Genomic DNA, 22,658 nt, shown 5'->3' with positions numbered 1-22,658 from the left:
CACCAGCTGGTGCCCATTCCCAGCTCTCTGGCAGCGGCTCCTCCTCCCCCTCCCACCCGGCTCTGCTCCCAGATGTGCCCGTCAGAGCCCCAGAGCAAGAGAGGGGTTGGATGGGGAGGATCCCTCTCTTGGCTCCTCCCACTTCCCACCTTAAGCCCCGCCTCAGCCCCCAGCTCCCTTGCCCTGCTAGACGGTGAGCCAGCCCAGCCCCCAGGATGGCTGGCTCAGGGGGGCAGGGGATGGGGCACAGAGCCTTTCCCCTCTCGGGGACGCTGGATCTGATCCCACCCAGGGCAGGGGACTGGCTGGCTCAGGGGGGTGGGGAATGGGACGTGGGGCCTTTTCCCTGTGAGGGTGCCAGATCCCATCCGCCCCGCGGTGATGCCCTCCCAAGGATGGCGAGGCTGGGGGGCGGTGTCCTGCCCACTGATCTCGCCTGTTGTAAGGGGCACTGGCTGCCCCGCTCCCCGCCCTTTGTTGGCATCTGGAGCCCAGAGCCCTTGGGCTGCCCCCGGTGGGGCGGGGCGGGGCGGAGCCCGGCCCTAAAAGCGGCGGCCCCGCGGCAAGGGGAGGAGCCGCCGGGCCGGGATAAGGCTCCGCGGCTCGCAGAGCTCACTCCTCCCCGCGAGCTGCCGGGAGCGCAGCGTAGGGTGTCCGGAGCGCAGCGCTCCCAGCCCCGCCACGCCCCGTCCCGTTCGCGCCCCCACCCCCACCGGCATGAGGCCGCCGTGCGCTCGCTGTCGCCGGCGCAGCGGGGGCTAAGGTGCCCTCCAGGGGCGCAGAGAGAGCGCCGGGTGCCAGCATTGGAGAGTGCTGTGCGCTCAGCGCCCCTGCCCAGGCGCGGGCACTGGACTGAGTCCCCCCGAGCGCTGGAGAGCACCGCAGACTGAGCGCACCCGGCACTGGCCTTAGAGAGTGTTGAGTGCCCTCTGCCCAGGCGCCAGCATCAAACTGGGCACTGGCACGGAGCCGAGCACCCCAGGCACCAGCGAGCACTGTGGCCTGAGAACCCCACGCCTGGGCACCAGTAAGCCCTGCAGACTTGGCAGTGGCCTGAGTCCCCCGTGCATTGGTGTTGAGCCCCTGCAGGCTGGGCTTTGGCAAACACCGCATCCAGCTGGATCGGCGCTGGGCACCTGGACGCTGCTGGCCGAGGGTCACTGAGGCTTGGATCTGCCCCTGCCCTGCTCCGTCCATCTGCCCTTCTTCGCTTACCTTGGCAACATGCTGCCCCGGCCGGTACACCTTCTGCACGGTAAGCGCCATTGCCAGCTGGCTCCTAGGCTTCACCCCGGGGCCCGGTGGGACCGGACGGGAGCTGCTGCTGGCTTGGCAGCATGAGGAGGATAGGATGGTGCTGAGGGGTAGTACCAGGTGGAGGGCAATGCGGGGGGGGGCACAGATGGGGCGGTGTTAGGGTTGGAGGACACAGTGTCCTGGGTGAGGGGAACACGGACAGGACACTGCTGGCAGGGGGAGAGGGACAGTGCTGGGGGGGTACAGATGAGACACTGCTGAGTGGGGGACACAGCACCTTGGGCGGGGGGTGTCAGGGATGGAGGGAACTGTGACGGGGCACTGACAGCACAGCTCCCTGCGGTGGTGCTGGGGAGAACACAAGCACCCTGGACGGGCATGGAAGGGGATAGCGGCGGGGAGGATGGGAGGGTACAGGGCAGCTGTGGACAGGAGGGTGCCAGGGGGCAGCAGGACACACAGCATTGGGTGCATGAGCAAGACAAGCCCTGGGGTGGGTGGGGACTGTTCATGCCCTGGCCTGGGGGGTGCAGGGCACTGCAATGGGGGAGGGGGAAGCCAGAGCAGTGCAGGCCACACTCTGTCTCCCCCCACCCAGCAAGCACAGGGACAGGTAACGGGGGAGCTGAGCACCCCCTGCTCCCGAGGCCAGGGGTGGCGCCACCCTCCTCGCCACACACCCAGCTGCTTAGTTACCTGGGGTAGGCCAGGGAATGGGCCATGGGATCTTCCCCTGTTGGGGGTGCTGGCTCTGATTCAGCCATGGAGATGAGGGGTGGGTTGGCTGGCTGGGGGGGGTGTTCTCCCAGACCCCCAAATGCACGCATCTTGTGAGAGGCGTTCCAGCTGTGCCCCCTGCAGGACAGGGCTGGGGTGGATGGGGGGGCATGTTCTTCTCTAGGGTATTTGGTGCTCAGGGGCTGGTACTCCAGAGCTGACTCAGCTGATGAGAGGGGGAGGGAGACAGATGGGTCGAGGGAGGGGGCAGATGGGGAGGGATTGGCAGGGGGGATATGAGGGGGCGAAGCAAGGATCAGAGGAGCTGAGCACATAAGGGGTGGGTCTGGTGTTGCTGCTCCCCTGGCACTGGGGGTAGGCTTGGCAGTGCTGCCCCCTGCTGGCCTGGTCCTGGTGCCCCAGGCGACTGGTGCCATTTATAGCCATTGCATTCTGCAAGAGCTCCTGGCGTGGCTAGCAGCTTATTTTGGGGGTCTTAAATTATGGACAAGCACAGAGCAGCTCCCGGCAGCACGGAGCCCCCTCGCCTGCATCACACGTTGCGTCACCACCCCACAGCCTCCCTGCCAGCCTTCGCTCTGCTGCGGAGTGTGGGAGGCTGTTCTTTAGGTATTGCCCCCTGCCCTTTTGCTCCCCAGAGCCTTCATCCTCACCCCATCTTTCTCTTCGGGGGCTCCCTCAGCTGTGGAGCCTTCTTTGCCAGCCAGCTGCCTCCTCTTAGGGCTCCCCCCTCCACATCTGTCTGAGCGTCTGATCCTATGGGGACCACCCCTCACCTTCGTTCCCATCAGTAGCCATCTCTGCACTGCTCCCACCCTCCATCCCCACCATCCTCTTCCTCTGTGGGAGGCTGGACTGCTCCCCCGGGCTTTAGATCTGCAGTTTCTGCCCCTCTGCTTCCCCTCCCCTTCTTCTGATCCCCCCCTTGATCTCTCCTTCCCCCAGGGCTCACTGCCCTGGTTTGCGGGGGGGGGGCATGCCCACCAGATTCTATACCCACCTCCCTGCTCCCCTCTTTCCATGGCCACATGCCATGTTCTGGGGACCCCACTCCCGCAGCTCTGCCTCCTGGGTCAGTGGTTCCCCTGTTGGTTGGTCAGCTGCTCAACTGGGCATAAGCTGGGGTGGCACAGACACTGCCCCAGCCCTCGGCAGGAGGGAGAGGGGGATGGGACAGCCCCAAGGGAGCTACCTACAGCCGGTGCCTGGGTCACTGCAAAGAGCCAAGAAAGTGGCTGGAGATCTAGAAAAGGAGGGACTGCCACAGTCCTGGGGGAGGGCATGGGGAATATGCCTGGGCAGGGTTCTGGGGTGCTGGCATGGGGCCCACAAGGTAAGCGGGAGGGGAGAGGTGGCAGCTGTGCCAACCTCCCCACCCTGGGGCCAGGTGCTGATAAGGCAGGAAGGCTGGTGAAATGCAGACTGGGTGAGGGGTGCCATCCCGGCCTCTCTTTGGGGAGTGGAGTCAGACTCCAGTAAGGGACCCCTGCCCACTGGCTGGTAGCAGGGAGTGAATGGAGCGGCAGCCCAGCTAGGACAGGTACAGGGCCTTGGGAGAGGGGGATCTGAGGGGGGAAGGGTTGGAGCAGGGAGAGAGAATAGGACAGGCCTTGTGGGAGATGAGCCCAGGGGCACAGGCAGAGCTGCCCTGATGGCACAGACAATGCTGATGGCCATACAGAAGTGGGAGGGTGGGTAGGCTGAGAATCTTCCAGCCCCCCTCCCCCTCCCTCAACCTGCACTTAGAGAGAGCCACAGGCCTGAATTATGGATGAGGCTTCTTGGGTTACAGCTGCTCTACCAGGGGTGGGGGCCCAGAACAGCCCCCCAGGCACTGGGCATTGCTGGACTCCTGCCCATCCCCAGAGGAGTGCTAAGGAGGCACTGCTGGACCAGTCCTAAGGGGACACTGCTTAATCCTCTGAGAAGGATTAAGGGATCAGAATTCAGCTCCTGAGATTCCCAGAGAGAGACAGGAAGTGCCCTATACAGGGCCTGGGGGAACTTTATCGACACCCCTCAGTGAGAGACAGGGAGTGGAGTTAGCAAGGAATGCTCCTAGGAACTACCACACTGGGTCAGACCAATGGACCATCTAGCCCAGTATCCTGTCTGCTGACATGGGCCAATGCCAGGTGCTTCAGAGGGCATGAACAGAACAGGGCAATTATTGAGTGATCCATCCCCTGCTGTTCAGTCCCAGCTTCTGGCAGTCAGAGGCTAGGGAAACCCAGAGCATGATGTGATTGGGATCGTCCTTGGGTAGCTCTATGATTGTCCTATACCTGACTGAGCCTGGGGGGTCTGAGTGTGGGGATCACCCCCTGAGTAAGCCCCACTCACACACACACACGCACACACACACACTGGGTGTGTGGCTGGAGCTGCTTTGTGGGGAGAGGAACACGTGTGGGTCCTGAGTGGGGAAGGGGAGAGGAGGAGGAGGAGGTGGTGTGAACAGGAATGGCAGCAGCTTGTGTCACTCGCTCTGGCGTCAGCCGCCCACCTACACATGCTCTGGGCACATGCATTTGCACATGGGACACACGCACAGAAGTGTTCACACGAGAACACACGAGCGCATTTGCCGCCTGGGATCAGGAGCACCCATGGCCCCAGGCCTGGGAATACTCACCCATCCCCCTGGGAATGGAGACTCCATATTGGAAGGTACCCAAAGGACACCCCAACACACACACACGCACCAGGATCACAATGCACATGCAAGGCAGGGGCGTGGGGGTGGCCCTGGCTGGGTGGAATTGGGGCTCTAGTGCACGGGGTGGTATTGGTGCAACAGCCCCTCTCACCTCCTGCCTCTCTGTTTTCCAGGCTCTGTCACCCCCCTCTTCTGCCTTCTGGCACTGATGGCGGCCCTGCCCCCGGGGGTGCCCACCTGCCCCATGCTGTGCACCTGCTACTTCTCCCCACCCACGGTCAGCTGCCAAGCCAACAACTTCTCGTCGGTGCCCCTGGTGCTGCCCCCCAATGCCCAGCGCCTCTTCCTGCAGAACAACCTGATCGGGGCACTGCGGGCGGGCACCTTCGGGCCCAGCACCATCACCCTCTGGCTGTACTCCAACAACATCTCCTCCATCCAACCCGGCACCTTCCGCCACCTGTCCGCCCTGGAGGAGCTGGACCTGGGGGACAACCGCAACCTGCGCAGCCTGGACCCCGACACCTTCCGGGGGCTGGAGCGCCTGCAGTCCCTACACCTCTACCGCTGCCAGCTCAGCAGCCTGCCCAGCACCCTCTTCCGCAGCCTCTTCAGCCTACAGTACCTGTACCTGCAGGAGAACAACCTGCTCTACCTCCAGGTGGGTGGGGGCAGGGATCCCGGCCACAGGGATGGACATACAGGTGCCTGCAGCTCGGACTGGGGCACTGGCTGGCTCCAGGGGTGGGGAATGTGACATGGCCTTTCCCCTCTAGGGGGCGCCAGTTCCCACCCAGCTCCAGGGCGGGCGCACTGGCTGGCTCAGAAAGTGATGAGTGGGACCTGGGAGACTTTTCCCTCCTAGGGGGCACCAGCTACAGTCCTGCTGAGCTGGGGGCTGTATTCTCTGGGCTTAGGCTGAGATCCCCACCTGTCGTCTTGCTGGGAGTCGGGCTGCCCGGCCGATGCAGCTCCCCTCCCCCACTCTCCTGCAGGCGGGCTGGGGGGAGCAGAGGGGCTCTTTGGTGCCTTGCCAGCCAGCTACTCTCAAACCACAGTCCATCCGGCCCCAGGCGTTGTGGCTCCTCCACAGAAAGGAGCAGCCCAGCCCCTGCAGCTTGCACCAGGGCGGGGGGGCAAGGAGAGGGAGGCCCTGCCAGACAGCACTGCCTTCAGCATAGCGTGCCCTGCCCTGCAGAGATCACAGGGCTGGGAGCTGGGTGGTTAGGTGGCAAAGCTTGTGTCATGTCATCTGACTTGCCTGCCATCCGTCCCTCCCTCTCACTGTCATCTCGCCCCTCTTCCCTTCCTCCAACCTCTCTCTCTCCATCCCTCTGTCATCTCTTCCTCTCCTCCTGCTTTCCTTCCACCTCCCTCTATCATCCCTGGATCCTTCCTTCCTTCCATTCCTCCCCCTCTGTTCCACCATCCACCCTTCCCTTCCTCCATCCACCTTCTACCCCCATCTATTCCTCCATCCATCCAACTCTACCACTCCTCTCTCCCTTCTTTCTACCCCCTCTGTCCATCTGTGCTTCCTTCCATCCATCCACCCCCTCTCCATCTATTCCTTCATCTATCCATCTCTACCCCTTCTCTCCTCTTCTCTCCCTTCCTTTTTCTTTTTTTCTACTCGGCTCTCCATCCGCCCCTCCTCCCCTTTTTTTCCCCCACTCTCCATCCTTCCCACCTTGATCTCTCAGGACGACCTGTTTATGGATCTGGCCAACCTGAGCCATCTCTTCCTGCACGGGAACAAGATCCGGGTGCTGTCAGAGCACGTGTTCCGGGGGCTGTGGGGGCTGGACCGGCTGCTGCTGCACGTCAACCGGCTGCACTCAGTGCACCGCTGGGCCTTCCGCGACCTGGCCAAACTCACCATCCTCTACCTGTTCAACAACAGCTTGGCAACGCTGCCAGGCGAGACGCTGGCCGAGCTGCCCTCGCTGGAGTTCCTGCGCCTCAACAACAACCCCTGGGCCTGCGACTGCCGCGCCCGCTCCTTGTGGGCCTGGTTCCAGCGCTCCCGCGTCTCCAGCTCGGCCGTGGCCTGTGTCACCCCGCCTGAGCGCCAGGGTCGTGACCTGCGCCACCTGAGCCAGGCTGATTTCTGGGACTGCCTCCCGGCCAACCACGGCCCGGCCCGGCCTGCCGGGGGCACCAAGCCGAAGTGGGGTGGGGAGGCCGAGGCAGGCCGGCCCCGCAGCAACAGCTCCTCCAACCACCTGTACGGGCTGGGGGAAGCTGGGGCGCCTGCCGCCGACCCCTCCTCCTTCTACCGGGACCTGCCGGCCAGTGACATCCGCAGCCCCAAGTACGACTCGCCCACCGAGGTGGACTACTGGGCCGGCTATGGTAGTGAGGAGGGCCGGCTCAAGGAGGGTTGTGCCGGGCCTGGCTGCTCCCCGCTGGACTCTGGGGCCTGCCAGCCAGGCACACTGCCCGCAGCCCTACCCCCACTCCTGCTGCTGCTGTTGGGGCCCCCCGGGCTCTGACCCAGCCCCACCAGACTGCCCCGGACTGAGCAAGGACAGCGACTGTGGGAGGAGGGGAGGACAGACCCTAAATAACCCCCCATGGCACTGAGACAGGGGGGCAGGCCCTCAGCCCCCATTCTGGGACTGAGCCTGCCTTGTTTCTCTCTCACACTCACACACACACACACACACCTGCCCTTGTGGGCAGCTGGCTAGTGGGGAATGTGGAGTTTGAGCAACGGGTGCTTTCTCGATGCCCAGTGGATTCCTGCTGCTTGTCTGCTTTTGGATGGGAGCCTATCAGTGCAAACAGGACCCCCAGAGAACCCCCTGCTGGCACCCCAGCTTCCCTCCCCATTAGGCCCTCACACCTCCAGGGAACACCCACATAGGACCCCAACCCCAAGGGACCATTCCATGCTAGCCCCCAACCCCCTTGATGTTGCTCACTGGACCCCCCCCACCCACCCACTGCACCATCTCTCCCACCCTGGCTAGAGCCCCCCCCTTCCTATGTGACAAACTGTGCAGGGGGACCAGCTGTTGGATGCCTCTTCCCCATGCAAAAGTCCACAGCATGGTCCCTAGGAGTTATAGCTCCCCTCCTGCTGAAGAGAGAGGGGGATCAGTGTCCTTTTAATCCCCTACTGTCCCTTCTAAGCCACACCACCCCCTGCTCCCACATGCCCACAGCTGCCCCCCCAACCCATTCCCCACATCCCTATAATCTCCACTCCAAGCTACTGCTTTCCCCCACACACAATCTCCCCCCCCCCACTGCCTCCTAATGGAGAGAGAGAGGGAGCAGCGTCCCCTCCCCTGCAGTACTCCCAGCCCCTTCTTTCCCTTTCCCACATGACACCCCCCCTCATCCCCACCCACCTCTCCCTTCCCCCATCTCCGTGTTCCTGGACTGGCCCTCGGGGATGAAAGCTCTTTCCTTCTCCCCTTCCCTCCTCTTAGTCTGGTGGGATCTCCCCCCAAGCCCCGCTCTGCGGCTCTGACCCCCCCTTTGCCGACACGTCTGATGCTGGATGTTTTTCTGCTGCTCACCCCAGCCCCCTTCTAACAAGCAAAAAAAAGGGGGGGGGTTGGAAAATTATTTATTAAAAAAAATTCTATTATTTTAGGCCAGTTTGTTGGACTTAGTCACTCAAGCACGTGGGCAGCAGCTGCCTTGGAGTCCAGTTCCTGAGCTTGCCCGCTCTTGTCCGGGCAGCACAGGGGTATTCAGATTGCTGGCTCCTGGCTGGCTCTCTGGATCCTATCTCAGGCCAGGAGGGTGCCAAGCCTGGTGGGTCTGAGTCCTGATGGGGTAGGTGCCCTCATTACCAGCTCCTCATGCCAGCTGGCACAGATTCCCATCCCCGCAGAGCGGGCATGGACTCAGCAGGCAGAGGAGGTGAGCAGCAGCAGCTCTGGCAGCTTTTGGTCTCTTGCCCACAGAATCTGCTCTCATTTCAAAACAGCAGCTTCTGTCTCCTGAAGCTGGCAGTGATTTGGGGGAATCCTGGTGGCCCAACCTATTGGCCCCACGCCTCCCTGCCCCTGATGACTATCCCCATTGCAGGCTCTCGCTCTCAGCATCGTAGAGAGAACCCCACAGAGGCGTGATGTGCATGCTGCTGCCTGAGTCTGCAGCCAGCGTGAGCCGATGGCCTTGGGGGTGTCCCTTTCAGCTGAGTAGGCTGTTAACTCTGGAACCCAAGGATGGTGATCTCACTGAAAATGACATGAACTTGTGGGTTGCTGCCCAAAGCCCCTTGCCCAGCATCTACCTTCAGGGGCCTGGCACACTTGGACCCCATGTTCACTCGTGTTCTCTTGCCCCCCGCCACTTCTGTCTCCCCATTATTGGGGTTAGGGGTGGGTGCAGGGTGAGCATGAGGTTGATCATGGGGTGGAGGTGAGGGATGGGGTGGGGTGGTCACATGGGGATGGGCGTTGGAGGTCAGTGAGGGGGGTCAAGGCAGGGTCTCACTGGAGCCCTGTGCTGTGGCGGCATAGGCAGATCTGGCGCTGTGCCAGAGGGGGTGGCTCTGCCTTTCCAGGTCATGTCATTCTCCTCGTGAAATATTCATGGCCTCTCTTGCAGAACAGCAACACAAGCCAGTGAGCACGGCTGAGTGAAAGAGCCTTCCCGCAGGGCAACCCAGCACTCCCTTCCCCCATCAGCATCCAGGGGTCGCCTCATGCCACATGAACCCCAGTCCCACCCCTGCCCCTTCTACCCCAATCCTCATGAGGCTCAAGGGGGCCTGGCCAGCCATGGGGGGAGAACAGAGCCCAGAACAGAACAACCACCTGCCCGGGGACACCAGGGAGGCAGGAGGGACGGGTCTGGCCATGGTACAGCTTTTGTGTTTACAAGAGGAGTTAAAGCCACACAGGGCAGGAACTGGCTCAGCCTCCCCTCAGCAGGCTGGCTGGTGTGAGCCACCATGTGAGGGGCTCTAGCCCAGAGCTATCTTCTCTCCTCCCTCCCTCTCCCAAAAAAAACCACCTGGCTGAGGGGCAGCTAAGGTAGCTCAGTGCATCTGTATCTCAGCACTTCTCTGGCCCCCTCCCGTCTCCATCTGTAATGTAGTTACTAGTTGCCCCATGCAGCAGGGCTATTCTCCCCATCGTACAGAGGGAAACCAAGGCACAGAGCGACTCTGTGTGCTGACACAATTCCCCTTCCCCCCCAAAAAAGTTTTCTGAAATGATGCCCCTGGGTGGGAAGCTAATGGGAACGGAGTCTAACCAGAGGGAGTGCTGCATGCCTGAGTCTGCCCGCAGCCTGAAACAACAGCTCTAGCATGGGTACTAGCCACCCTTATTCATCACATGGAGCTGTCAACTCTGGAGTCTACTGGTGACCCCTGTGGTGCCAACCCAGTGAAACATGGCTCTGCTGCTGATCAAAGTGAGTGAGGAAGCAGAGGAAGGATGGAGAGAGATTTGTACTCCTGGGGGTGGGTCTTGGTTTGTGGGACAGGTCTTGGGAGGCTGCAGCTCAACCACAGTGCAGCGTGGTAGGATAGTAAGGGAGGTCTGCCCAGCCCCTGCTCTGGCAGCCACTGCCAGCCCCAAATTCACATCCCCCCCCACCCCCCCAGTGTCACACTCTCCTGCACAACAGCTATTGTGAACACACGTGCAGCTGAAGGTGGGGAAGCAGCTGAGGGAACAGGGCTGGCCCTTTAAATCTGGTGGGGGAGGAAGGCACCTGAAGGCAATGTGGCTGGCCCTTTAAAGTAGGGGGAGTGCATCGGCAAGGCAGCTGGGAAGAATGGGGCTGGCCCTTTAAACCCTTTAAATTAGTGAGCCAGGATGGAGCTTGCAGCTGGGGTCAAGGCCAGGCCCAGTGCCTGCCAACAGGGGGCACAGCCACATACCATGGGGAGCAGCAGCGGGGCTCTGGGGTCCCTATAGCACCCCAAAGCTGCCCTCCGCAGATCTTCATAGCCAGTGCCCATTGCACATCGAACCCCCTGCCACTCAGCCACGCAGAGCCCGGCTCAAGCCGGTAACCGCCCAGCTGGCTGGCCCCTCTTCCAGGCTGCTACCTTGTTCTCCAGCGACTGGGCCAGGCGCTGGCTGTGCGGAAGCACCTGGGAAAATATCGAGGACAGGGAGACACGTAACACAAGGGTCCAAGGCAGCTCTCTGTGGCTATGTTCTCTGGCAGGCCAAGCCCCGGGAATAACCTCACTGCAGAGCCATGAGATGGGAAGGTGCAGCAGAGCTGTGAGCATTCAGGATCAGCCCAATGGGCAACATGGCCCAGTAGCTAGAGCATTCCTGGGTTCTATTCCTGGCTCTTCTGCATGACTTCAGGCAAGTCACTTTCCCTTCTGGGCCTCAGTTTCCCCTCCCACTCCTCATCTATTCAAGCTGTGAGCTCTTTGGGGCAGGGGCTGTCTCTCATTGTGTGTCTGTGCAGCCTCCAGACAGAGGCTGGAGGACTCCAACCCTGGTGGGGGTCTGGGCAGCACCTGGCACAATGGGGGCCCTGTGGAGGGCTGTGGAGGGCCTATCACTGCACGGTGGCCTGACATGACAGGGGCCTGATTTTGGTTGCTGCCTGTAGGTGCTACAGATAGTAATGTTCTCTCCCACTCCCTGTGCCAGGAGAGAGCTGGGAAGCCTCTACTGGGGGTCATCAGGGAATTGCCACACACAACCTATTGGGCAGCCATGCGATCTCCCATTAATGAAGTTCCAATTTAATGGCCTGAACAGCTGTTCACCGCGGGATCAGGGGATTAAGCGGCAGGAAAGCAAAAGATAAACATCTTCAATGGTTTTATATCTTAAAGCCATAAGGCTATTAGAAAGTACGGGACACGATTCAGGGAGCCAGCTGCACCGTAGGGATCCCCATAGCCTGGCAGCTGGTGGGACCAGCCAGGGGTGCTGATCAAAGCTACAGTCTCGCTGCCTGATGGGACCAACCCCCCTGTGGTAACGCCAGGGGGGTAGATCCACCCTGGTGGGGCTTGGCAGGGGGAACATGAGCCGTAGCGCAGGCCCAGCACAGACAACACCCCCTCATGCCCCAGAACATCTCCTCTTGTGAATGCAACCTGGTGCCTGCCCACCATGCTGGGGTGGGTCTCCCCTGCCCTATGGTGGTCTACAGGGCCAGGGCAGAGGGATGACTCAAAGAAGGGGGCAGATGGGCGGTTCTTAGCCCGGCAGCGTGGGGCCATGCTGGCAGCTGTGGGGCGTGGGTGCAGAAAAGTGGCCCAATGCACTCAGCTTCTGAGCTGGAGAGCAAGCACATGGGGCTGCGGGCAGCTGATGTCCATACAGGGATCTGAGGAGACAGGCAAAGGAAGAGCAGGTATTTAGCTTAACAAAGAGCAGGTTATGGGGGTGACTTGATCACAGTCTAAATGTACCCACATGGGGAACAGATATTTACTAATGGTTTCCTCAGTCTAGCAGGGAAAGATCTAACATGATCCAATGCCTGGGAGCTGAAGCAAGACAAATTCAGCCTGGGAACAAGGCGTAAATGTTTAACCACTGGACCCACTTAGGAGCCTTGTGGTGGGTTCTCCAGCACTGGCAATTTTTCAATCAAGAGGGGCCACTTTTCTCCACTCTGCTCTGGGAATGATTTGGGGGCAGGTCTCTGGCCTGTGTTACACGGGAGATCAGACAAAAGGATCACAATGGCCTTGGCATCTAGGAGGGAGCCAGGAGTCCAGGGAGCCAGGCCTTGGAATGATCAGGTATCAGAGTCTGGGCAGGAGAAGAAACGAACTGCAACTGGACAGCGCATTGTGTGTGCCCATGTCTGAGGGTGCTGTGCCCAGTGTGCCCAGTGTAACAGGCTGAAGGGTAGGAAAGAGACAGGCCCTTGGGGCAGACCGATTCCCCCTTCCCCGACCAATTCACGCTCTGCAATAAGAGTTGACCCCCCTGCCTCCAGTGATCCTCTCTGTGATCATGTGTCCCAGGATTGCATCTGCTTTCCCCTCCTCAATTCTGCAGAGGATCCGTTGCATTGGGAAGAGCCCCTTGGTTAGCCCACCACCGCCCTCTGCTGGAGGGGAGCATAGATGTGTGTCATGGGCCCCATACTGCTCCCAAAAAATGACAAATCCCGGATTGTCCAAGTGCTGGGGTGTGGGAGGGGCGCTGTCTGGGCAGGAAGTCTCTGGAAAGGCAAGGCTCTGCACAGTACAGCAGGGCGCACTTTCTGTGCAGGGGGCACTGGCAGGGCAGGTTACAGCCACGCTCTCCCTGTGTCTGGCCCAGATTCCCGGGCCCCCGGTGCCCAGAGCACAGCACTGCGTGTGACATCACAGCAGCTCACTGACCCACTTTCCAGCCAGTCAGCGAGCCCCACGAGCACAGAGTCCTTGGGACGCGGGGCACTTCCCGCACGCACTGATGCACACATGCAATGATACACACTCACACACACACACACATAGAGTGACATGCACACACACACCAATGCACACGCACTCACAATACGCACAGAAACATCAGATACATATGCTCACACACAGAAAGACACGCAATGGGCACTGCTGCGGGGAAGCTCGCAGTGCTGCAGGCAGGCTAGTACTGTTGCAGGGAAGCTTGCAGCTCTGTGCTTAGGCTGGCACTGCTGTGGGAAAGCTCGCAGCACCATGGGCAGGCTGGCACTGCTGCGGGGAAGCTCGCAGCGCTGTGGGAAGGCTGGCACTGCTGTGAGGAAGGTCGCAGCACCGTGGGCAAGCTGGCAGAGCCGAAGTCTGTAAAGTGACCCATGCCAGTGGCAGTGCAGACAATGCAGCGGGTCAGGTTACCAGCATGAATGTTTAATACCCCACAGCCCTGTCAGACCTTCTGAAACCCTAGAGGTGCCACTCACCTTACGCCCCCGCCCCCCACTCCAGCTGGGCCCTTCCCCCCACAGCCAGGCAGCTGATCCCCTCCCTCCCCCCCACCTTCAGCTGCCTCCGTGATTCATTGTCCCTCCCGCAGCTTCTGGGCTCTCCAGATCCTGTCTCTGTGGCCCTCTCCACTGCCTCTGGGCCCCAGCTCCTATCTCTGGGGCCCCCACTTCTTCTGGCCCCCAGATCCTGTCTCTGGTTCCCCACCACCACCCCCCACTGCCTCTGGGACCACAGATCCTTCTCTGTACTCCCCCACAACCCCACAACCTCCCTACACAGGGACACAGAGAAACAATTTTGCCCCAAGTAACAAGGGGGCGGGGGGCAGTAGGGTCCAGCCTGCCCAGAACATAGCCAAGGGCCCCTCTATCCCCCCCTTTCTGTCTCTCTTCATCCTCTGTCTCTCTCCTGCCCCCCCCCCATTGTGGGGGTGACCCCTGGTCTTGCGGGCTCAGCTCTTTCTCTTCCCTGGGGACAGTCCCTTCATCATCCTGCCCAGATCTGCACACCAAGCCTGGCCTGTCGTCCGCTGTCCCAGGCACACACCTGCCTGCCCTCCTCCCCGCAGGGAGCACAACTGACCAGCCCCCCACCCCAAAGCAGATGAAGGGGAGTTAACCCTTCCCATGCTGGGGGGGGGCATACCCAGGAAGAACCCTTCCCCCCAGGAGTTGGGGGAGCAGTCAAAGAAGGGGGGAATCCCTTTGTGGGGAGGAGGACCAGACTCAGTTATTGGTGCTATTAAATGCCTGACCCCCTCCCCCGCCATGATCTTCGGTGCTCACCCCATGCACCCCGCACGCCCCTTGCCAGTGTGGACCTGACTGCTCAGTGTGGGGAGGGCGGGAGGAGAGGCATAGGCTGGGGAAAGGGGGACAGGCACAGGGGGGAGGAGAGATGGCCCTAGGACACGAGTTAACACCCCACAGTGACCCATGGGGCAGTTCACCCCTCTCAGAGAGATCAGCTCAGGCCCTGTGCAGAGTCAGGCAGCGTGTCAGTTACACACGGGGCTGTTCACACCCCTCCCAGTGATGGGTTCAGGCTATGTGCAGCCCCAGGCAGGATCACTGCAACGCTCACACCAGGGTCACAATTTGATGTGTTTTCCGAAGGCAAGAAACTTGCTGCTGCTTTTTTAACTGCCAGCGGAGCTGGATGCAAACCCGGGAATCCTGGGCTGGGGCTGCGGCTTGGGGCTGCAGCACCTGGGCCTGAATCCAGAGGCCTTCACCTAAGATGATGGACGTGGAGGAGGCAACTGCATCTCCTCCCTCCCCTGCCCCATCACCCAGGACCCGGGCCTGGCCAGAGCTAAGGCATGGCCATGTTGGGAGCCAGCGCTGAGGTAGGTGCCCCCACCTAGGATCCCAGCCATGCAAGGGGCAGGTTAGTGCAGGGTGTGCTGGGCAGGTGGGGTGAACCCAGGGCATGCTGGCGGGCGCTCTCGCTGTCCCAGGCACACACCTGCCTGCCCTCCTCCCCGCAGGGAGCACAACTGACCAGCCCCGCACCTCCCACCCCAAAGCGGGCGCCATGTGGGTCGGAGGGGGTTGACAGCCCCTGAAGTGCCCACCTGGCACACACAGGCCCCTGCCCTCCTGCTGTGATACTGCCTGGTCCCTATTGTCTCCCCTTCCTCCTTTTGTGCCCCTCCCCCTGCCCTCCCCCAGCTCACGCCTCTTCCCTCCTGTGGTGCAAGCCCAACACCTTGCCAGGCGTTTGCAGCCCTGACTAAGCGAGAACCTCCCACTCACAGTGCCTGGCCTTTGTTAACCCTTGCCTGACCCCACTCCAGCTGGGGTGGGGGGGAGGCTGCCCTTGCTGGGAAGGGGGTGCAATGACAGAGAGCTCAGAGGGGGTGCTGCACCCCTCTTCCCAATCAGAACAAGGTACGCTGGGGGCATGGGCAGAAAGCATCCTTAAAACTTGGCTGGGGAGCCGTGGAGAGGGCGGGGGGAGCCATGTGTATGTGGGGCAGGGTTTTCCTCCTGGCAAAGCTGCACCAGTGCCCCCCCACTGCCCACTGGCAGGGCAGTGCCCAGAGGGCACAGATCCCCTGCTCAGGGACCCCTATCTCAATGGCCCTGGGGCAGTGAGGATGCTTGGGGGGCAGCCTCACCCCCTGGATTCTTGGGGGCGCAGAGGAGAGCTGAGGGGACTCAGCCCTGCTCCCTGGCTTCAACCCTCCTCCATGATCCCTTCGCCCAACACGCAGCCCTTTCACAGCATCTGTTCCCTGCAAAAATCGGGTTGTTTTCCCTTTTCTAGCCCCTCCCAGCGCCTTTGTTTACTCATCGCTGCCTCCTGCCCCCATGCCATCTTCGGGGGGAGGAGTCCAGCCCTCACCCCCAATAACATCTGGGCCCCTCCCCACATGTCCAAGACCCTCCTCCTCAAGCCAGCCCTCCCCTCCCGGCCCTGCAATGAGCAATCGGGGGTCCCTATGGGAATGGGGTCCCCTTTCCACACCAGGGCATGGGTTGAAGGCAGACAGAGTGGGGTGTGTGGGGCATGCTGCTGTGGGGGAGATCCATCACCAAGGATGATCTGACCCCCAAGGGCAGATGCCCTAGGCATTAGTGCCCAGTGCTGCTCGTCTCTCCCTGCCCTGACTGCAGCCAGTGCCCGTCTACACAGCAGCCAAGTGGGAGATGGCATTCCTGGTCCCTGCCTGCCAACACCCAGCTCTGCTGGGCCTGACCCCTCAAGGGTTAATACTGGAGGCTGCCTTCCCAGGGAACCAAGACAATGGGGGGGGGGGCGCAGAGGCCCTGTGGCCTGGAGACCCCAGCCTGATTGCCCCCTCCCCAGGAGGGTCAGGTCCCTCGTGCCCCTGCTTGGGGAAGAGACCACCCCAGGCATCAGTGGGGGGAGGGATAGCTCAGTGGGGGGAGGGATAGCTCAGTGGTTTGAGCATTGGCCTGCTAAACCCAGGGTTGTGAGTTCAGTCCTTGAGGGGGCTATTTAGGGATCTGGGGCAAAAATCAGGGATTGGTCCTGCTTTGAGCAGGGGGTTGGACTAGATGACCTCCTGAGGTCCCTTCCAACCCTGAGATTCTATGATTCTATGATTCTATGTGGCTGTGCTAGCCCCCACATTGACCCCCCCAGCCCCTCCCCACCTGGCCCATGACCCCCCCCTCGGGTGCCGGGATTAGAAGGGGCGCAGTCCGGCTTCTTCTAATAATCTTCCCTGCAAGGGGAATTATTTCCTCCTGCAAGGATTAGCATGGGCAGGGAGAGGGAAGTGAAGGGCTCTGGCTGGGCCGGGGGTGGGCCTGCCCTGATTGCCTGGCTGCCTCCCCACCGCTCTACTGCAGATCGGGGAGGTGTGGCATAGTGCCACACCCTGGGGTGGTCCCTCCCGACAAGCAGCATGGTGCTGCCACTGCCAGGTGGATGGCCCTGCTCTGGCCACTTGGGCTGCGCCTGAGGCTGCCGGGTGAGACCCCTCCACACCTTCCCCAACTGGTGTCTGCGCTCCCCAGGGCTGCAGAATGGCGGCCCCCTGTGCCCATGGGAAGGTGGCCCACACAGGATGGGCAGCATGGTCTGTCTGGTCATGGTGCTGCAGCACCACCGGCTTGGCATGCGCCTGCTGGCACCCACAGCTTCACCCATGGATTGAATGGGCACCAGCCAAGCCTCTGCCTCCGCCCTGCCCGGCTGATGTTGTGGGTGGAGATCTCACTGGGCAGCCAGCCACTCATGGGCCATTGCTCCGCTCTCCTGCTCCCGCTGCCCCCAAGGTGGTCTCCTCTGCCCCCGGGCAACTGGCTCTGTGCCCCACCCCCAATGGGCTTTGTGTGCAACTGCCCTGGGAAGAACTGGGACGGGATCCTGGCATCTCGGCACATGAAATAACCTCAGTGAGAGACAATGGTGAGAAAGGTCGTATAACACAAGGGGTCACTGTGGGGGCAGCCACCCCTAGTGTGGGGGCACAAGGCCTAGTGAAACCCTACCAGTGGGAGAAGAGTGGTGTCTAGTGGTTACAGCAGGAGGAGGGGCTGGGAGCAGGATTCCTGGGTTCTATCATTAGCTCTGGGGCGGGGGGGTTGTGGGGTCTAGTGAACAGAGCAGGAGTGGGCCTGGGAGTCGGAGTCCTGAGTTCTGTTCCTGGTTCTGGCACTGACATGCTATCTGGCCTTGGGTAAGTCACTTCTCCTTTCTGGGCCTCAGTTTCCCCATCTGGCCCATGAGGAGATCAATACTTACCCACCCCACAGGTAGGACGGGGAGGCTCCTTTCATGGGTATTTGCCAAGTGCCCTTTGTGTCACCTGCCCTCCCTGCGGGTGAGTGCATTAAACCCAGCAGTGGAGCAGGCTTTGCCCTGGAGCCCATCTTTTAATGGCAAACTTGGATCTCACCCCGGGCTTATTTCCTTGAAGCAGTGCCGGAAAGGGGAGCAGAGCGTTCCCTTCTTGCCCCTGTGGTTGGGGAAGCAGCCAAAGAGTTAATAGGGCCTGGCTTTCCCTCTTGCCTCTGCCCTTTTCCTGCCCAGCGTATAGGAGCACCCGCCCCCGTCTGATGGAAGTCTACCTGCTGCATCTCCCTGCCATCCGTTGGCATGAACTGAGATGGCAGCCACCAGCGTGGCGCTGGGCCAGAGGAAAGACGTGAGACAAGAACATCAAAGAAAGAAAGAGAAAAAGAAACTCTGCGTTTATTAACATAAATGGCCTTTAGATTCAGCCCTAGCCGATAAATCATATTTCCCTTTTCCCCTCTCTAGCCTGTTCCAGCCCCAGAGGTCAAAGTCCTTTGTCATTAACAAATTAGCCACATGACCCTCCCATTACTCCCTTTCGACAAATGGGGAGACTGAGGAACAGAGCAGGGAAGGGACTTGCCCAGGGTCACCCAAAAGGTCAGAGCCAGGAATAGAACCCAGGAGTCCTGGCCCCCAGCCCAGTGCTTTAATCTTCTTCAGTGTATCACATCCTTGCACCTGGATGTGATACATACTCTTCTGGCAATGGGCAAGCCCCTCCCCCCCCCCTTTTTTTTTTTAATTTAGTATGTATGGGAGGATTTGGTACCAGGCAGGAGAGGGGTCTGGGATTGCCATGGGCACAGGGCGAGGTGGTCTCAAGGCTAGGGTGACCAGATGTTCTGTTTTTAAAGGGACAGTCCCATATTTAGGCCCTCCTGCAGGCGTCCCGATTTTTTCTTAAAAATGGGCAAATTGTCCCATATTTTCTGTCTCCCCCCCATCAGTACTGGCAGGTCCGGCTGCTGGTCAGATCGCTGCTCGCCAGCCACCCGCCCACCAGTGGAGGGGGGGGAATCCAGTGGCCGCTGATGTGGGTGGGTGTGCAAGGCTGGTTGGCGGGGTGAAGATGCAGCATGTGGGGCTGGCCACTCCCCCTGCTGGTCCGTCAGCACAGCCCCCGCTGCGTGCTGGCTTTGGGCCTGCAGGGCCCCAACCCCTGTCCCACTTCCAGCTGGCGCTAGCTGCACACTGCAAACTGCCATGGCTGGTGAGTGTGGGCAGGAACCAGGCAGTGGCCAGTTACGGGTTGCCTCTGCTGCCCACCCATTGGCCCTTTACGTGCTCCCCCTCTCGCTGTCCTCTCCCTGCTTTGCCCCTTCACCCCCCCCAGCCCCGCTGCTCCTCCATATCCCCTTGGTGGGGCACGTCCCACTTCCAGCGCTGTGTGGTGCTCCCCCCTCCGTTGGAGCACTCAGCTCACTAGCAGCTGGGCCAGCAGGCTCCTTCCTGCCTTAAAGATAAGAAGGTAAATAGCAAGAATCCAACTACGCAGAATTTCTTTTTAACAGGAGCTCAGTCAACTTGATGTTAATTTGAATGTTTGTACTATATAGTTCTGATTGATTACTGTTGAACTCACTTGAATATTAGTAATTTTTTCAGGTGTCCCATATTCAGTGTAAGCAGTGTCAGGATGAGCTCCACCCTGACATCTGGTGGTGAGGTGTGGCAAGTTGTGGAAAAGAACTTCAGGGGCCAATCTCATTTGCATAGGCACACCCACCACGCCTAGAATGAGACCACAGCTGCCCAAATGGTCACTTTGGCTGCTGTGGGATCCCCAATGTCTCTGTTATTGGGGCAGGAAGAATAAATTGTTATTACCCTGATTATGGGAACTGTGCTTGGAACTGTACGTGGCCTTTTGTTATGATGGAGGGATTCACCATCAACTAAGTAGCACTCGCTAGGCAAGGGTCATGGGTTCCAAAAATCTGTGAATAGAGAGAGGCTTGGGACAAGTATTAATACTTGGTGGCATGGGCCCCTTGGTGAGGGCCTTACATGCTAATTGCACTTCCTCCTCTCTCCACTGTGGAATATCAGAACTAATTTTGATTTCATTAGAAGTCTGGTTATAGGCTGCTGAGCTCACTTTGGGCTGTTAGTGCACCAGCACTGGGGCACCCCTACTACAAGCTGAATTCACCTAAGAGCTGACATCACTGAGTGTTGTGTTAAGTAGTGGGGGAGCCTGAAGATATATTGTGGAGCAGTCCGATGTGGAGCAGTTTGTGGATGGCAGGAGCTGCTTGTGGGCCGTGGAGCTGAGCGAAGGAGCTCGTGGGGCAGCTGGCGGAGCGGAGTGCAGCTGAGCGAAGGAGTTTGTGGGGCAGCTAGCGGAGCGGAGTGCTGCTATGGAGCGGTCAGCTTCAGATCATGTAAGGTGCCTCTGACCCCTGTCCCATTTCCACCCAGGTTGGGAGGTAAAGCTCCACAGATAAACTTTCGAACTCTGGGGCTGCCCTGACCAGGGACAGAGACTTTTGGGACTTTGGGTGATTTGGGGTTGCTGGACTCAAGAACCAAAGGGAAAGGGCATGCCCCAATTTGCTTGGGGTGGGGTTTTTTTTGCTCATGGGTTGTGTTATGAATCCTGTTGGTGGTGTTTCCCCAACATAATGCCACATTGTTTCTCTCTGTTATTAAAAGGCTTTTCCTACACTCAGACTATGTGCTTGCCAGAGGGGAAGTATTGCCTCTTGGAGGCGCCCAGCGGGGGTGGTATATATTTGTCCCAGGTCACTGGGTGGGGGCTCGAGCCGGTTTGCATTGTGTTATTGGAATGGATCCCCTAGATATTGAACCCGGCCCTTGTTGCTGCCAACTCTGACGGGCAGTAGGGTTACATCAGCATAGGGAAATATGCTGAAACCCTACTAAGGGCTGACTGTTCGGGTCACTGGCTGAGGGCATGGCCTGCATTACCTCACTGAATTCTCCTTTGATTTTTGAAAAAAAGAAAAGCGAAGGAAATTCTCCCCTCCTTCCCCCCAGGCAAAACACCTGCTGTTAACCCCAAACTTCCTGCAGGGTTCGGCTGCTCTGACCAGGGCACCATCCAGCCTTGCTTTGCATTGCATGAGAGAGAGCATGAGAGTATGTGAGAGAGAGAGCCCTGCCCCACCCCCCCCGCCACACATGGCATCAGCAGCTGGGCCCTGCGTAGAGGAAGAAAGGGGCCAGGGACCCCACACAGTGTGTACAGGCTAATACGTGACTGACCCCAGCACCAGCCCTGCTGGAGCTGGCTCCTACGGAGACACATGAGGGCACCAGTGTGTGGTGGCACGGGGGAGGGCAGGCGGGGGCTGGACCCACCAGAGTCGGCAGGAGATGGGCACTAGGGCACAGGGGCTGGGATTTCCCCACAGAGCTTGGAGAGACAGAGCCTGGAGGCTGCACCCTGACACAGACCCCTGTAGTTAGAGCCTCACCTCCTCTTCCACTCATAGGTGCCCCCCAGCCATTAGCCCCTCTACCCATCCCAGGAATCTCAGCTCATGAGGGAGCCCCCTCCCAGGAGCCTTGCTCCCCCCACTCTGCTCCTTCCCTTACCCTGCCTGCTGGCAAGCCTCGCCCTCAGCCAGTGCGTCCATCATGCTTGCCGGTGGGTCCCTGGCACTGAGAGACGCAGCCCATCGAGCGGCAGAGTGGGATCCAGCTGCCACGCCTATCGTGACTGGGAGCACACTGTGCTGCCAAGATATTGAGGGGACAGCAACAGGGGACAGTCCCCCTAAATACAAACCCAGCTCTGGGCAATCATGTGGGTCTGGGCTTCAGCTCCACTAAGAAGAGGATGGGGCAATAACATCCATGTCACTGATACTGCAGTCCGAAGGACCCCCCACAGCCCTTTCCAGGGGCAAATGCAAATGCAGCCATCTCTGGGGGGGAGGCGCAGCAGCTGTTATTAACACCACAGCAGAAGCATTTAGGCAAAGAAACAGACCAAAGCGCTGCCGAAATGAAACTCCATGGGGCAGTGAGGGGAAGCAGAAGATAAATACAGGGCTGGAGTTGCGGGGAGGGGGGAGCGAGGAAATGCCCCTGTGCTTTTGGAAAGTAAACAGGCTCTTCTGTTATTGCACCTAAGCCAGGCCTCATTTGTCAGTCTCATCTGAAAGCTAGAACCTAAAACAGCACCGAGCCCCTTAATGCCACATTGGGGTCAGCACTGACTGTGAGGGGAGAGCACCCCCTATCTAGTCCCCCACTTCCTGCAGCACAGTGCCCCCGAGTGCTGCGCTGGGGCATTGGAGGCTGCACTGACTGTGGGGCGAGATGAAGCCCTACAGAGCCCATACCCTGCTCTTTGTAGAATGGCATGCCCAGTACTCCATTGGGGCCAGTCTGGAGTGGGAGGGAAGAGTGCCCCCTACTGAGCCCCGTGACAAATATAGGAATTTTTGTCATATTTGTATGATTCAATGCGTGCCTCAATTTCTCTTAGTGCTCCATGCGGCTGGCTATACACGGAGTGTAAAGCACAGGAGACCCGAGGCGTCTGGCATGTGTAACTGCATGGGGTGATCTGAAGGACTCATTAAGGGCAGACTGGCACCAATGCCAATCACTGGCAGAGCCTACAGAGACAATGGCAACCCCAATGACCACCACCAAAGAGCCGTGATTGCCAGTTGTTTTGCTGCACACACCGTCCCCAGCAAGTGAAGCTGAATGCCTCCCTACAGAGGCAGCTGAACATGTCAGCGCAGCCCAGTACCATCCGGAGCAGAGCAGTAGCAGGAACCTGCAGTGAATATTGGCCTCCCAGAGTCACTGGTGCTCTCCCCTGGGACCGAGACGAAGCCAGGAAGCCAAGGATGGTTCCTAGAGCAGCATGGCTCTAAGGAGCCC

The 22,658-nt window shown here is 59.9% G+C and overlaps 1 protein-coding gene across 1 annotated transcript; it reads left to right on the top strand.

Moving 5' to 3' along the window:
* Positions 1-583: 583 nt before the first annotated feature.
* On the top strand, positions 584-8,243 carry RTN4RL2 (reticulon 4 receptor like 2). The gene is made up of 3 exons (XM_048852301.2): positions 584-1,255; positions 4,828-5,315; positions 6,358-8,243. The coding sequence occupies exons 1-3, from the start codon at positions 1,225-1,227 to the stop codon at positions 7,147-7,149; spliced, it is 1,311 nt and encodes a 436-aa protein (XP_048708258.1). The 5' UTR covers positions 584-1,224; the 3' UTR covers positions 7,150-8,243.
* The last annotated feature ends 14,415 nt before the right edge of the window (positions 8,244-22,658 follow it).

The sequence above is a fragment of the Caretta caretta genome, chromosome 6 (assembly GCF_965140235.1).
Source record: "Caretta caretta isolate rCarCar2 chromosome 6, rCarCar1.hap1, whole genome shotgun sequence".
Classification (NCBI taxonomy): Eukaryota; Metazoa; Chordata; order Testudines; family Cheloniidae; genus Caretta; species Caretta caretta.
Note: the sequence above shows the minus strand (reverse complement) of the source record. Positions and strands in the feature narration are given on the sequence as shown.